Below are 13,477 nucleotides of genomic sequence, written 5' to 3'. Positions count from 1 at the left end.
GGTTACATAGTTACATAGTTAGTCAGGTTGGAAAAACACACAAGTCCATCGAGTTCAACCTATAGAGATATGAAAAAAAGAAATGAAGAAAAGCTTAAGAACACTTTTGCCCGGAGTTCTGCTTCAACACTGGTGAAGGTCCATTTTGTTTTTTTTTAAATGTCGCCTGGAGTTGGGCTTTAAGAATGCTTTAGTTTTATAAATGCTTCCAGTAAGTTGTATGGCAATGTATTGATCAGCAAAGGCACAATATTCAAGGTTTATTTTTCCCGAAAATAAATCAAAATGATTTCCGTCCCTCCATGCAGCTATTGACCTTCTGAAGCATGAAGTGATCTTCAGTGTTGTGAGACTCGGGGCCACTATCATCATCTGTATCGGCTTTCTATTGATGTTGCTCCCAGAGGAATGGGACGAGATCACACTGAGATTCATCAACAGTCTGAAAGAAAAGAAAACCGAGGAGCATGCAGAGGACGTAGCGGATGCCGGAGTGCACATAAGGAGCAGAAGCAGAGCCAACGGCACAGTGTCTATACCACTGTCATAAAACCATCATCATTTGAATGCACGTGAATGTATATTCTGTGAATATAATTTATTTCGCTAATTGTAATGTAAAATCATAGTATTAATTAAAAGAAAAAAAGAATTCTAAGTAATACATAAAAAAATGTTTACATTTATACACCTAAGTGTAAATAAACACAATAAAGATTTTTTTTATGGAAATCTTCCATTAATGATTTTTTGGGTGAGATTTTTTATTTCTCCAAGCAGGATAATTATAAACAGTAAAGGGTGGTTGGCCAGAAAGGCCAGACACTGCCTATAGTAGTGTGGATCAATGGCTTTGAGTGCAGGGATTTTGGCACTGTTATATTTTAGCATTAGATTAAAGTGTTTTTTGGATAGGGAAGGGAAGCATGAAACCCATTTTTTTTACTGGCTCTGTCCCATTGGAGAGATTTCTCTTCGTTTCCTGTCCCAGATACATAGCAGGTAGTAAGAGTACAAATCTACAAGACAGCAAAAATTCCCCATATTGGGATGTATAGTATGTGTATTTTAATAGCCTTCCGATAGGATGCATGTATCCTAATAAGTGTATCTTTAAAGTGTATTTCCACTTTTGCAGCCAAAATTAAGAAAACCCCACCATATCTTTGTTATGTGTTCCCATTCACACAGCATATGGAAAAATACAATTTTTAAAAAAAATTACAATTAGGAAAAATGTATTTCCTTATAGATGTGGCCGTGTAGCAGGTCATTCCTTAATTGTAAATTTTAGTGACCACAAACTGTGTCTATTCCCATAGAAAGACTGCAGATAGAGTGAGCTTTCACTCATTGACATACAATGCTGATTTGGTAGGAAAGACAGTGTTCAAATCTTGTATACAAATGATAATGAGATCTGCCAGCACAGTACAGACATGCAATCCAAAGCAAAACACAGTACAGAGAACAACTTTTCTTTCAGAATTGAGCATGCTTTGTGCAAGCAAGCAGCATTTGATTGAATTGATTATTTGATTGATTAATTTGCGTTATGCTATATGAATAAGAAACTTGCAATTAATTAAAAAAAATAGCTGTTATTGCAATTTGGCTGCAAAATTGAAAATTCACTTTAAGTATTTGGGGATACTTTATTGTTGGACACTTTTTTGATTAAAGCCCAATGGAAGCCTCACACCTTTCCTTCATCTTTATAGTTCTATGCCCCAGTAAGTTATGGTTTGTGGCTGGTTTTGTTTGGAAATGCCTTAAAACACATTCTGCCTCCTGCATTGATACTTCAGAGGTCTATGCCAGCATAGCTGAGTAACAGCCGCACCCCTCATCATGGGTGTACTTACACCATTCTGTATTGCAGAGGAAGATAGGGGGAGTGTCTGACCAAGTCTGTTACTAGGTGATGATTACAGGGTCTACATGCTGCCTATTGGACTGTGCAGTTATTATCAGACATTCTGTACAGCTGCTGTAACAAAAAAGTAGAAGCAGGACTATGAATATAGAGGTTGTTGGTACAATGTATGTCTGGCTGCATATCTGTTTCTGAAGCACATCTGGGCTTTAATGACTGGTAGGGATACTTGTTTTCATTGCCGGAAACTAAGGTGCTAGGTGAAACATAATATATATGTACCTGAGTTATGCGCAGAATAAGTGAAAATCTTCAGCTCCCTAACAACATAAGAACAAACATAGTTATTCACAAAAGGGTGAAGAGTTTGGAGAAGGCAGGAAAAGGGAACAATCTAGGACAACATAGCTGAACTCGAAAGTGAGCTGAATTGGAGAATTTCTCCAAATCAGCTATTTTGTCCTAGATTGTTCTCTTCTCCTGCCCTCTCCAAACTCTTCACCCTTTTTGTGAATAACCCTGAAAGTAACTCCTACATTAATTAACTTTCCACTTAAAGTAGACCAAGTTTAAGATTTATTTTTTGATGTTAAGTGCATTCTCCTGACAATGCCCTCACCTGATTTTCCTCTCCATAAAGATTGTGCCATATTTGTTCAGGAATCATCTAGGGTCAGGATCTAAAAACTGGGCTGACCAGATCAGTGCGCCCAGAACTCTGGTTATGTCACTGCTCCCCAACAAGGGATGCTGTTATCTATAGACATGGAAAAAGCATTCGACTCGGTTTCCTGGGAATACCTGTTACAACTTCTTAAATCCTGGGGATTTGGGCCCAAATTTCTTAATTTAATAAGTGTTCTTTACTCCTCCCCATCAGCTCAGATTCACCTACAAGGCTATCTGTCAGACCATATCCAAATTCGAAGGGGTACTAGGCAGGGATGCCCCCTTTCACCATTATTATTCGCTATAGCAATTGAACCTCTGGCAATATTACTTCGCAATAGCTTAGATATTAAAGGGATAAAATGCTCCCTAGAGGAACATAAATGCGCCTTGTTCGCAGACGATATGTTGTTATTTGTAACTTCTCCACTGGTCTCATTACCCAACATTATGGCACTTCTGGAAGAATACGCACAGATATCAGGACTTCGAGTCAATGCCTCCGAGTCAGTAGCACTAAATATTATTCTTTCTGCTGAAATCTGGTCGGGCTTTAAAAATGTGTTCCCATTTAACTGGCGCACAGACTTTTTACAATATCTGGGAGTGAAACTCACCACCCTATACACCAAATTATATATGGTAAATTTTCCTCCACTATACAAATCTCTCAGGGAAGATATGATTAGATGGACCACATACAACATATCTTGGATAGGGCGAATCCACTCAATTAAAATGACTTTATTCCCTAAAATACTGTACCTATTTAGGACACTACCAATCCCGATTCAATGGACGGAACTTATTAAATTTCAGAAGTCCATCTCTAAATTTATATGGGGGGAAAAAAAACAAGAATTTCTTGAAACACCCTCTCCAAACCTAGAAACCAGGGGGGCTTAGGGGTACCAAAATCTGCTCTTATATTATAGGGCTTCACAAATCTCACAATTATCATCTATATACTTCAAGTCAATTGTTCCTGACTGGGTCAGGATGGAAGTTAGCTCGCATAAGGGCCCCTCTATTGAGGCACTTAAATGGATGAAATTCAAGCAGAGGCCAAAGACCTTGGCGCCAACCTTATTACATTCTTTAGCCTTATGGGATCAGATCCGAAATAAGGAGGGGATGGTCTCCCCACACTCCCCCCTCGCGCCTCTATTTGAAAATGCTAATTTTATCCCAGGATTACAGTCAAAAACATTTAAATGGCTGGATAGACAAAAGATTGTATAGGATTGGGGACTTCATTAAACTTCATAAACCAATCACATATTACTATTGTATAAACACTCTCAAGATGCCTCATTCTGAATATTTTAGATTTAGACAAATCAATCACTTTCTATCCACCCTACATATCCCTGAGGTTGGAGCTCCGCTGTTAACACAATATGAACGGTGGTGCCTAGGTGGGTTAGGTCAAAGGGGAGGAACGTCCCTGATCTACGATGCCCAACTAGGATCATTTACTGAAACGGCTTATATGGTGGCCTGGGAATTAGAAATAGGGACACCACTCTCCCTAGAAGAATGGCAACAGTGCTCTAAAAGATCAACTAAGGGACTGTTAAATATTTCTCTCTTAGAAGCCAATGACAAGGTCTTTTCTCGATGGTATCTTGTGCCAGCAAAATTAGCGAATATGGGCTCAGGCGTCAGTCCGTTATGCTTCAGGGGCTGTAAATGGCAAGGCACCATGCTCCATGTCTGGTGGCAGTGCCCAGGACTACGACCTTTTTGGAACAGGTTGTTTGCCCTGCTTTCTAGGATTCTCGGGACTTATATCCCCAGAGACCCACAGTATATTTTACTTAACAAATCAATCCCGGACATCTCTAGAACGCAGAGCAAACTTGTTTCCTTTTTTTTCCTGGCGGCTAAGACATCAATAGCTCGGTCCTGGAAAGCTGAAAAGGTCCCATTCTCTCTGGTGCTGTCTAAAGTGAACTGGATCATGATCCATGAGAAACTATTTAGCATTTTGCAGGATAACTATGCAGAATTTGAAGCAGTATGGGAGCCTTGGTTGAAATACCAAGAGATTTTAAACGCTTATAGCATTATTTCTGATGCCTTAGCTTAAGCATATCTGTTCTGCTGCTTGGAATCTAGGAAATTATAATCTCTTAGGTAACGCTTTTTATTTCTTTACATAATAAGATTTCTTTTTTTTTTCTTCTCTTTCCTTTTTTGTTTGTTTCTTCCGTTTTTGTACATTAAAAAGTTCTCCCATAAGTTTTTATATAGTGAAAGCTGCTGTACCCTTATTGAGAGGCCCCGCATTCTCAAAAGCTAGAAGTGACCGAATGGAAGGGTGAGCCTCTGGAGGAGAACGAGGGCAGGGGCAAAGCTGAATGTTAATAACACAACTGGTTTCCCCCTTTTTCTCTTCTGGTAATAGCTTTGATGGCCTATGGAAGGGTTGGGGGATGCAGGGAATTAATGTTGATTTGAGAAATACTGAATTTTCTGTTTTTGATACATATGTTAAAAGCCTGTATTAAAACATGTTATATCTTATGGAAACCAATAAAAACTTTGAAATTTAAAAACTGGGCTGGGATGGTGACTCAGAGATGACACCACTGTGTAAATCCTGGTAATTGTGCAGTTCTTGTCTTACTCCTAAAACATTGAATCCCTATGCCAAATTATAATCTCTATTCTATGGCATACCCAACTTTTTTCATCCCGATTTGCCATAACTGGGTGGTAAAAATAAGATTTTTGTACTTACCATCTGTTTCTTGGTTTCCATTGAGAGATGCAGAATTGTCAAATAGTCTATGATGTGGGTTATAGTGCCAACTACAGGAAGTTTGGACACTGGTAAAACAAAAAATGTTTAGCCAGTCCTTTATAACCTCCAACTGTCATTCCTCAGTTTTGTGAGCAAGAAGTACATAAAGGGTGGGACCTGTGTCCCTCAATGCACTCCAAGACAAAGATTTTAAAGATTGTAAGTTCAAAAATCTTATTTATTGTCCATTAAGGGACGCACTAAAGTCTATGACATGTGGGATGTCCAAAAGCAGTCCAAATGATGGGTGGGAAAAAAAACCACTGGGGAAACTAACAGATGTGAATTTACTAGAATCAATGCCTCATTGCAAGCTTTTGGATACTAATTTACCAAATATGGAAAGGACACTGTGAAGAAAAGACATTTAGGAGAATCCTGGTGTTCCAGATCAGGACTGAAATTGGTACTTGAACAAGCAGTGAGCATCTACCAACAATGTGGAGGACAACCAATCAGCCACCTTATGGGAAATACAGTTGGAGCAATACTAATCAAACAGGAAATTAAGCTAGATGCACAGATATGTTGGTAAACTAATAGAAAATTATTGGGGTGAAGGCCTAAGCCTGCTATACCAATCCCCCAATTTATGGGAAAGGAAAATAGGATAGACGTGATATGTCCAACATTATAAACCAGGGATGGCCAAACTGCGGCCCTCCAGCTGTGGTGGAACTACGAATCCCATGAGGCTTTGCAAGATTCTCACAGCCACAGACATGACCCTGGAAATAGATGCTTCATGGGATTTGTTGTTTCACCACAGCTGGGGGGCCGGAGTATCCCTGTTATAAACCAACAGTCAGAAGCTTACATAGAGTACCATTGACTAAGGACAAGGGAGGCACATAATATGAGGGATGTTACCAGAATAGAAGTACTGTATTTTGCGCTCCATAAGGCGCACCTGACCATAGGACGCAGGGATGGAAGGGTTCTGTGTAGTTAGTGACAGCTGAGACAGGTGGCGCTGTGATGACAGCGCCACGGTCTCAGTGAACATACAGATCAGACGAAGAACGGACGTTCTTCGTCTGCTCTACGGGCTCTATGGTGAGCTCCTATGCCGTGGTCACGGGTCCCACAGAGGAGCGGAGGACCCCAAAAACCACGGCTTGGGGCCCCGGACACGATCGCCGCCGCCGCTCGATTTGATACAAGTGATCTGATTAGATCACTTGTATTAAACGAGCAGCGGCTGCCACTGTACATTTTGCTCTGCTTGTCCACAGCAGGGCTAAATGTACAAAAGAAAAAATTGAGGATACAAGTCCTGTGTGACAGCGCTCTCCTGAGGGGTGGGGTTTTTTTTTAGAAAAGGGGGTCTGACTTTCTCAGAATTTTTGGTTGAGTGGGGGCTGTGTGGGGGAGGATGGTGTGGAGGTGGGGGTGGTGTGCATCGCACCTCGACCCAGCATCTGAAGTCCCTGCATCCAGTCCCGGAAGAGGCTGCCGGACGCTACCCCCAACAGGAATCCCGTCGTCGATGACTACACCTCCTAAAGAACCTCGCGGTGAGTTGATATATACACGACACACCGTTCTACTTGCCTCCATTTCATGTGCACCTCTTTTGTTTTTATTTTCTCCCTCCACCCCTGATATTGATCATCTTGCGGGAGGAAAAATATTAACAAAAATCGCTTCCCGGGCAGCAATTACCTGCAGGCCTTAGCCCATTTAACTCTCACTATACCTTCACCTGTCCAAATCTCCAAGGGCAGTTGCGCCTCAGACTCTGTTGTTTTTTTCTGTTTCACACCTAAATGTACAAAAGAACTACCCGCCAGGGCACCAAAACTGCATGTCTTCATAGGGATTCGCTCCATAAGACGCACAGACATTTGCCCGCCTTTTGGGGGGGAAAAAGTGCGTCTTATGGAGTGAAAAATATGGTAATTTCCAAAAGAGATCAGTATGGATGTGGGGACACTCTATAGGACTGCTTTCTATACACAACATTGAAACAAAGAAAGATTAAGAACAAAAGAAAGGTAGCAACCTACAGTTCTCAAAAAGGAGAGAGTGGGGTGATAACTAACATCTATAGAAGCGAGTAGGCAGGAGAGAAGTTAAATTGTAATGTCAAGAGGTGAACAAAAATAGCAGAAGGATGACAATGAATTCATGTTATTCATACCCAAAATTGTCGGAGAAATGTGATAGCTAAAATAAAGAACGACAGACTAAAGTCTAACCAGGTTTATTTCTACTTCTTATATATTTTTTTTAATTTTCTCCTTTATTTTCATTCTTTCAGCCTTTTGATTCCTGCCAGTAACAGCCTCTATTGCAACTTTTTGTGTTTTTATGTTTCTGTAACAACACTCCCTGAGCGGCTTTCTAAGCAAGATCATCATCATCACCCTTGTAAGGGGCACTCTAGCTTTGTACTACAAGCTGTTCTGCACATAAGCACATTCAGCGTTATAGTTTACAATGAGGCATGCCAAAAAGGCCCCAATACATGCTCACGATAAATCCCAGTGGCGCAAGGCATTAGATATCTTACAACCCCTATGACGCTGGGTTTTGAATGCCCTCTATATCCCATAGGTAAATTAACATAAACCAAGGTAGAGCATGGTGCTGTTAATTTCAAAATATAAAATGTGTGTTTCTGGTTATATTTATTTAAGGAAAACAGATGTTTTCATGCCTTGAGAACATATCAATTAATTAATTAATTATTTAGGCATCAGATAAAATATATAATATAATATTACAAAATATAATATATTGCAGTGTATCCGTCCTTTGCGGAGTTGCTCTTAGGCGGGCCCCGCCTCCTCCTTCACTGCGAACACCGGTCTCTTCTGCCGCAGCTGCTGGCTGTCACTGACACAGCTCTGCAGCGGCTGTTCCTCGTCACTCCTCTTCTCTTTCAAAATATAAATAAAAATGTGTAAATACATTTTAAAAAAAGTACAACCCCTTATCACAACACAAACACCAACACAGCGCAAAAACCATTTATAACATAAATCGCCTATTTACAGTTTAGCGTTCCTTTATTTTTTTTATAAACCCCCTTTCCTCAGCCTCTCATTGGTGTGGCAGTATTAAAGTCAAGTTTTAGCCCTCATTCATGCGCCATTCACACAAGGGCGGAAGCGTTTCATCGTGGTTTCCGCACGATTTTTGAAAGAACATTTTTGGCTGTTTTTAGTCAAGTTTAACAGCGCTGGAACGCAATTAAAAACGCTCAAAAATGGGTTGATCAGCGCATTTCTATTAAAATGGGGGCAGGGGGTTGCATTGTGGGAGGGGGGGGGGCCTTACAAAATTTTGCTATGGGGCCCTGGGATTTCTAGTTACGCCCCTGGTATCAGGACATAATAAAAATCATCTGGTCCTGTGCACGTCTTAAAATTAGGTAAATACAGCCTCAGATGAGCAAAATGCAAGATATCCAGTAACCAAAAAAGCAAACACACCGGAGAAAAATGCACACTATAAAAACAATGTAGTGCATACAGTGGTAATAAAAAGTGTTTAAACCACTCACTTACCCCTAAATAATACCCAATGGATATAGTAATATATACTCATCTCAACATTTAAAAGCACTCATAACCTCACTATATTATTACTGCTACTGATCATCCAGAAATATCCCAATCTAGTAAAAACTTCACTTTATCACTGGAGAAGACTTCTACTGGAACACATTAATGTGAAAACAGTTGCTGCAGAAACTAGCCCCAATTAAAAGACATCTGGTGCTTTCTGGTATTCCTCCATCACTGTCAGAGGACTGGAACCGGGAAGACAAAATGACACCATACATCACCTTCAAACTTATGCTTGTTCGCTGCCCGGAAGATGATGCCTCCTGTTCCATTCCTAACCCAGGCTGGTGCATAAGGGATGGAATGTGGTTTACAGGAGATGCTATTAAAGAAAGAGATATGGGATACATACACAGGATAGTACTGGCTGTAATTTTTTTTTTTTAATAACAAACCTAGAGAACAAACCTGCAAAACATCCCAAATGTTTGTAACTATCACATATTCCAAACAGCTTGGCATGTAAAAGGGACAATAATCATACATAAATGTATATGACATGACAAAACAACCAATACGAGGGTGAGTCAAATATTATTTGCACTCTGGCTGTAGAATTTATTTTAATCAACTTTCAGAAAAGACAAATACATCCATTTTCGACATGATCTATTTGCTTTTCAATACACTTTGTCCATCTGTCAACAAGCTTTCATATCCCCTCATTAACCTCCCTGGCGGTATTCCAGAGTGTACTCGGGGTTACTTTTCCATACCATAAGCGCTAACCCCGAGCTACACTCGGGAAAGAATTTACTTACCTTGTCCCTCGAGCCGCTCTGTGTTCTGCGGCCGATGCCGGCTTCCGTCTTCAGGGTTCCGTCGCTGGCGAGCGTACGTGTCGCAGGGGGGCGGAACCGGCAGGATATTTTAAAAAATAAATTAAAAAAACGGCAAAGACGAAAAACCATTCGAAAAAAAAATAGACCGAAAAATTACATTAAAAAAATTAAAAATCATACCGCCAGGGAGGTTAAAAATATTTCAGGCTGAGCTGTGGGCCACAAATGCACCGCTGTCTTCAGTTCTTCATCAGAGTTGAATCTTCATACACACTTCTCCATACTGTGCACAAAGTCTTCGATAAATGACAGCACCAGACACACCCTCAGACCACAAAAAAAAAAATCACTGCACGCTGTTCTTCTTTCATGCAAATCACAAGAGCGGCATTCAATTTTTCTCGCACCACAGTTACAAATGAACCGATATAACACGTTTACACCTGCACAGCAGTGACTGGGGAGACTGTGGCCTTGAACAGAAAGCGCTGATAAGACAGTGCGGCCAACAGAAGTTTTAATATAACTAGAGTGCGGATAATTTTTGACTCGCCCTCGTATATTATTTTGAAAATGCCCACATAGAGTTATTAATTATGGAGGGATTTGGCATTTTTCACCAAGATCTTGTAGTGATGATGGGAGGCGGGCAGGCATAATGTGCCTTGTGATCCCGTGGGGCCGATCGCATTGCGGCCGGAGGGCGTGGCTACGGTGCCATTCACTTCAATGGCCGACACGCCCCCTCCTGCCCCACAAAAAAAGTGAGCCGGCCCCAATGCGATGCAGTGCGTTCTGGCCAGAATCGGGCCGGAGCGCACTGCATCTGGTGTGAACTTAGCCTTAATTCTGTAAAGTCAACTGCACAATATTTTCAGATTGTGACAAAAAATATTACTTTTTTAAATCTTTTTTTGGAGTGAAATATTGCGTATACTTTTTTTGTGCAAGATATTCCTAATTGACATTATTAGTGTGGACTTCGAAAGGCAGATTACATTTTAACAAACCTTTAATTTTACTCCTAAATCTTATATTATCACTGGTTTCCACCAGTTTTGTAAATTCCATAAAGCGTTATTAACTTTTTAGTAGATATTTGCTATACCTCACCTGCTCCCAGAATGAAGCCTGATGCTGAGACTCAGGTGCACAGTAACAGGTAGCCTTTGCTTGCGGGCAGATATTAATACCAGAAACAAACAGAGCCAGCTGCGATCACACCTCATTTTACACGGGGGCATAGCAGGTACGCTTCTGCTCTGGTACCTTGGCCTCAGTCCCAGCCACGATGTTACATGCACTGAGGCTTTATAATCTATCCAAATTTCCTCACATAACTCATATACAGTACATACTCCATATGTTTCCACTGATCTTTGTATGCGCCTATGCGAAAGAAAATTGGATTGTGAGCTCCCTTGTACAAGCTATGTAAAATTATCTACTCATATAGAAACTATGTTTTATATTGAAAAGACAGGTCTGTCCAAAAATCTTCTCTCTGTTATAGGTCCGAGGATCTCACAGCTTATGGAGTTTAGGGGAGAAAAATCTGTTCTTACTTTCCCAGTTCTACCCACTTGTAACAGAAATCAAAATAAACCATGCTATTTCTCATGTTATCCCATCTAACAGAACCTGTGCATAGAGGTTGTTGTAAGCTTTTTATTGCCTCGCTCTCTCATGTCATAGCTCTATGGCAATTACAAGACAGCAGCTGTGAAAACTGTGTCAAAATCAATTTCAGCTTCATAAGTCAGATGCCCAAAGCTTCGGGGTATCCTGAGTGTCAGAATACAATAGCCGGTAGAATACACCGACATGTGTTCGCTCACCTCCCGATCTACTGAGCCGACCTGTGACAGTCTCATTGTCACAGGTCGGCTAGAACTATGAGGTGAGTGAAAAGCACTCACCTCATAGTTCTCCTTTAATGGTTTTCAGAATTTTAAAAGTCTTTTTCAACATTTTTTTAACTGAATCTTTCATTAAAATAATGCCTGGTGCCATAATGTAGGTTCTTGTTCAGGCACTTCCTATTATATGTGGACAGCGATCAGTCACTCTGTCCCAGTTGTTCTTCTTTGTTGTCACCCTATCACACAGACTTCTGATAGTGATGACTAGTAGCCCTTTTTCAACACATATTACACAGGCATGGTCCATTGTGTCACCATCAGGAAACCCACCCTGGCAAATGCCATGCAACCATCGCTAGAGTACATGTAGACAGGAAGTGCCTTCAATGAGGCTGCCTGTGATCAGCAGCGCCAAGATGCAGCATAGGACAAAATATGAAATAAAATCTTCTAAATTGAGAAAATGGAGCAGACCCTTCTGATTAACAAAGGGAACAAGCTCCTTAGTTAATTAGGAGTGATCTGTTCTATCATGTTCTATGCTGTGTCTCTGTGACTCCCTCTAGAGCAAGCAGAAATAGAAACTGGAGCTTTGACCTGGAAACAGGTCTGTCTACTTTGGTAATGTGACAAACACTGCTCGCTCCAATTACTATGTTGCAATAGAGCAGAAAGCTTTCCCAACTTGTGACTTAGCAAACAAAATATAATTCAGTTAGAATTTACATCTACTTTAAATGGACTTTGTACTGAGAAAACTGAAAACACAAAGCGCACAGCTCACCCCTATCATGCGTCTGTAATGGATCCCGGGGACGCCGCCGTTCCGACTCACGGAACCGAGTGGAAGCTCCGCCCCCGGGCCGACGACGTCATACGAGACCGCCTCCGGCCTCGTCATAAGCCTCAATCTCCCACCTGTCTGGGTTCCAGCAACCCTATGCGGACGCCAGACGAGTGCCGGTCTCACTGCAGCAACCTGTCACAGCTTCAACCCCTCGACAGCTGGACCCCAGCTGACAGGCTACCTCGGGATCTCTGCGCTAGCCTTACCAGAATTTCTCCCACGCAACCCTCCAGACTCCAAAACCGCAAGTATTTCCCTCTGGGTTGCTACTCATAGGGAATTCAATTGTCTGCTATAATTGCCTTGGACTGATTTATACTGTGGCATTGAAGATAAGGGAAGCCTGCCCTCTGCTGGCGGCTAAAGATATTGTCTGAACTACTAAAATTACACTGTTACTGTGGATCACTTAATTCATAACTACTTTGCTGAACTGTGATACTGTGTGTTAACATATGTGAAGTGAACATATAGAGTTACACAAACAACAGGTTCTGGGGATACACCAGACTGGGAGTACCAAGTACTGGGGTTGTGTGAATTGAACATAGCTGCCACAGAAGTGCATTCCAGTGTGAAGTAACATTAGTGAAGCCAATCACTCCCGCCGTTGGCCTAGAGACCACCCCCCTATTCTGCTACATACCTTAATAGAAACTGTTGTAGGAGTAGTAAGCTTAGTTAGGTTGGAAGATAGAACGATGATGCACTGAGCTTGCTTGGCAATATTAATCCTTGCCATCACGTACTCCTGCGCTAGAGCACGTGACGGTTAACGTGTCTCCGCAGCTGAGCTCCATCTTCCTATTCAAACAGATTATTACAGCGTCCCTGCAATCCACACTCGGCACACAGAATACTCTCTTCTGGAGTAATAGACTCAAAAACTGTAGAGCCAGCACACGATGATCTTCCAAAGAAATTCAAACTTTATTCCACATGCATCTATACAAAAGAACAACTGCTGACGCGTTTCTGCCTTACTCGACCTCAGTCATAGCTTATTCTGAGAATGTACAGATATTACTATTCCTGAACTAGCCTTCTGAAAACACTA

General features: G+C 41.2%; 1 protein-coding gene across 6 annotated transcripts in view; it reads left to right on the top strand.

Moving 5' to 3' along the window:
* Positions 1 to 706, top strand: part of SLC35F4 (solute carrier family 35 member F4) — a 148,651-nt gene extending 147,945 nt beyond the window's left edge. For all 6 annotated transcript variants that reach the window (XM_018562378.1, XM_018562370.1, XM_018562365.1 and 3 more), the window contains one exon: positions 309 to 706. In XM_018562378.1, coding sequence (XP_018417880.1) covers positions 309 to 550 — 242 coding nt within the window. In that variant the 3' untranslated portion in view covers positions 551 to 706. The remainder of the gene's footprint in view (positions 1 to 308) is intronic.
* The last annotated feature ends 12,771 nt before the right edge of the window (positions 707 to 13,477 follow it).

The sequence above is a fragment of the Nanorana parkeri genome, unplaced genomic scaffold (genome assembly GCF_000935625.1).
Source record: "Nanorana parkeri isolate BGI_ZX_2015 unplaced genomic scaffold, ASM93562v1 scaffold20, whole genome shotgun sequence".
In the NCBI taxonomy this organism is placed as follows: domain Eukaryota; kingdom Metazoa; phylum Chordata; class Amphibia; order Anura; family Dicroglossidae; genus Nanorana; species Nanorana parkeri.
Note: the sequence above shows the minus strand (reverse complement) of the source record. Positions and strands in the feature narration are given on the sequence as shown.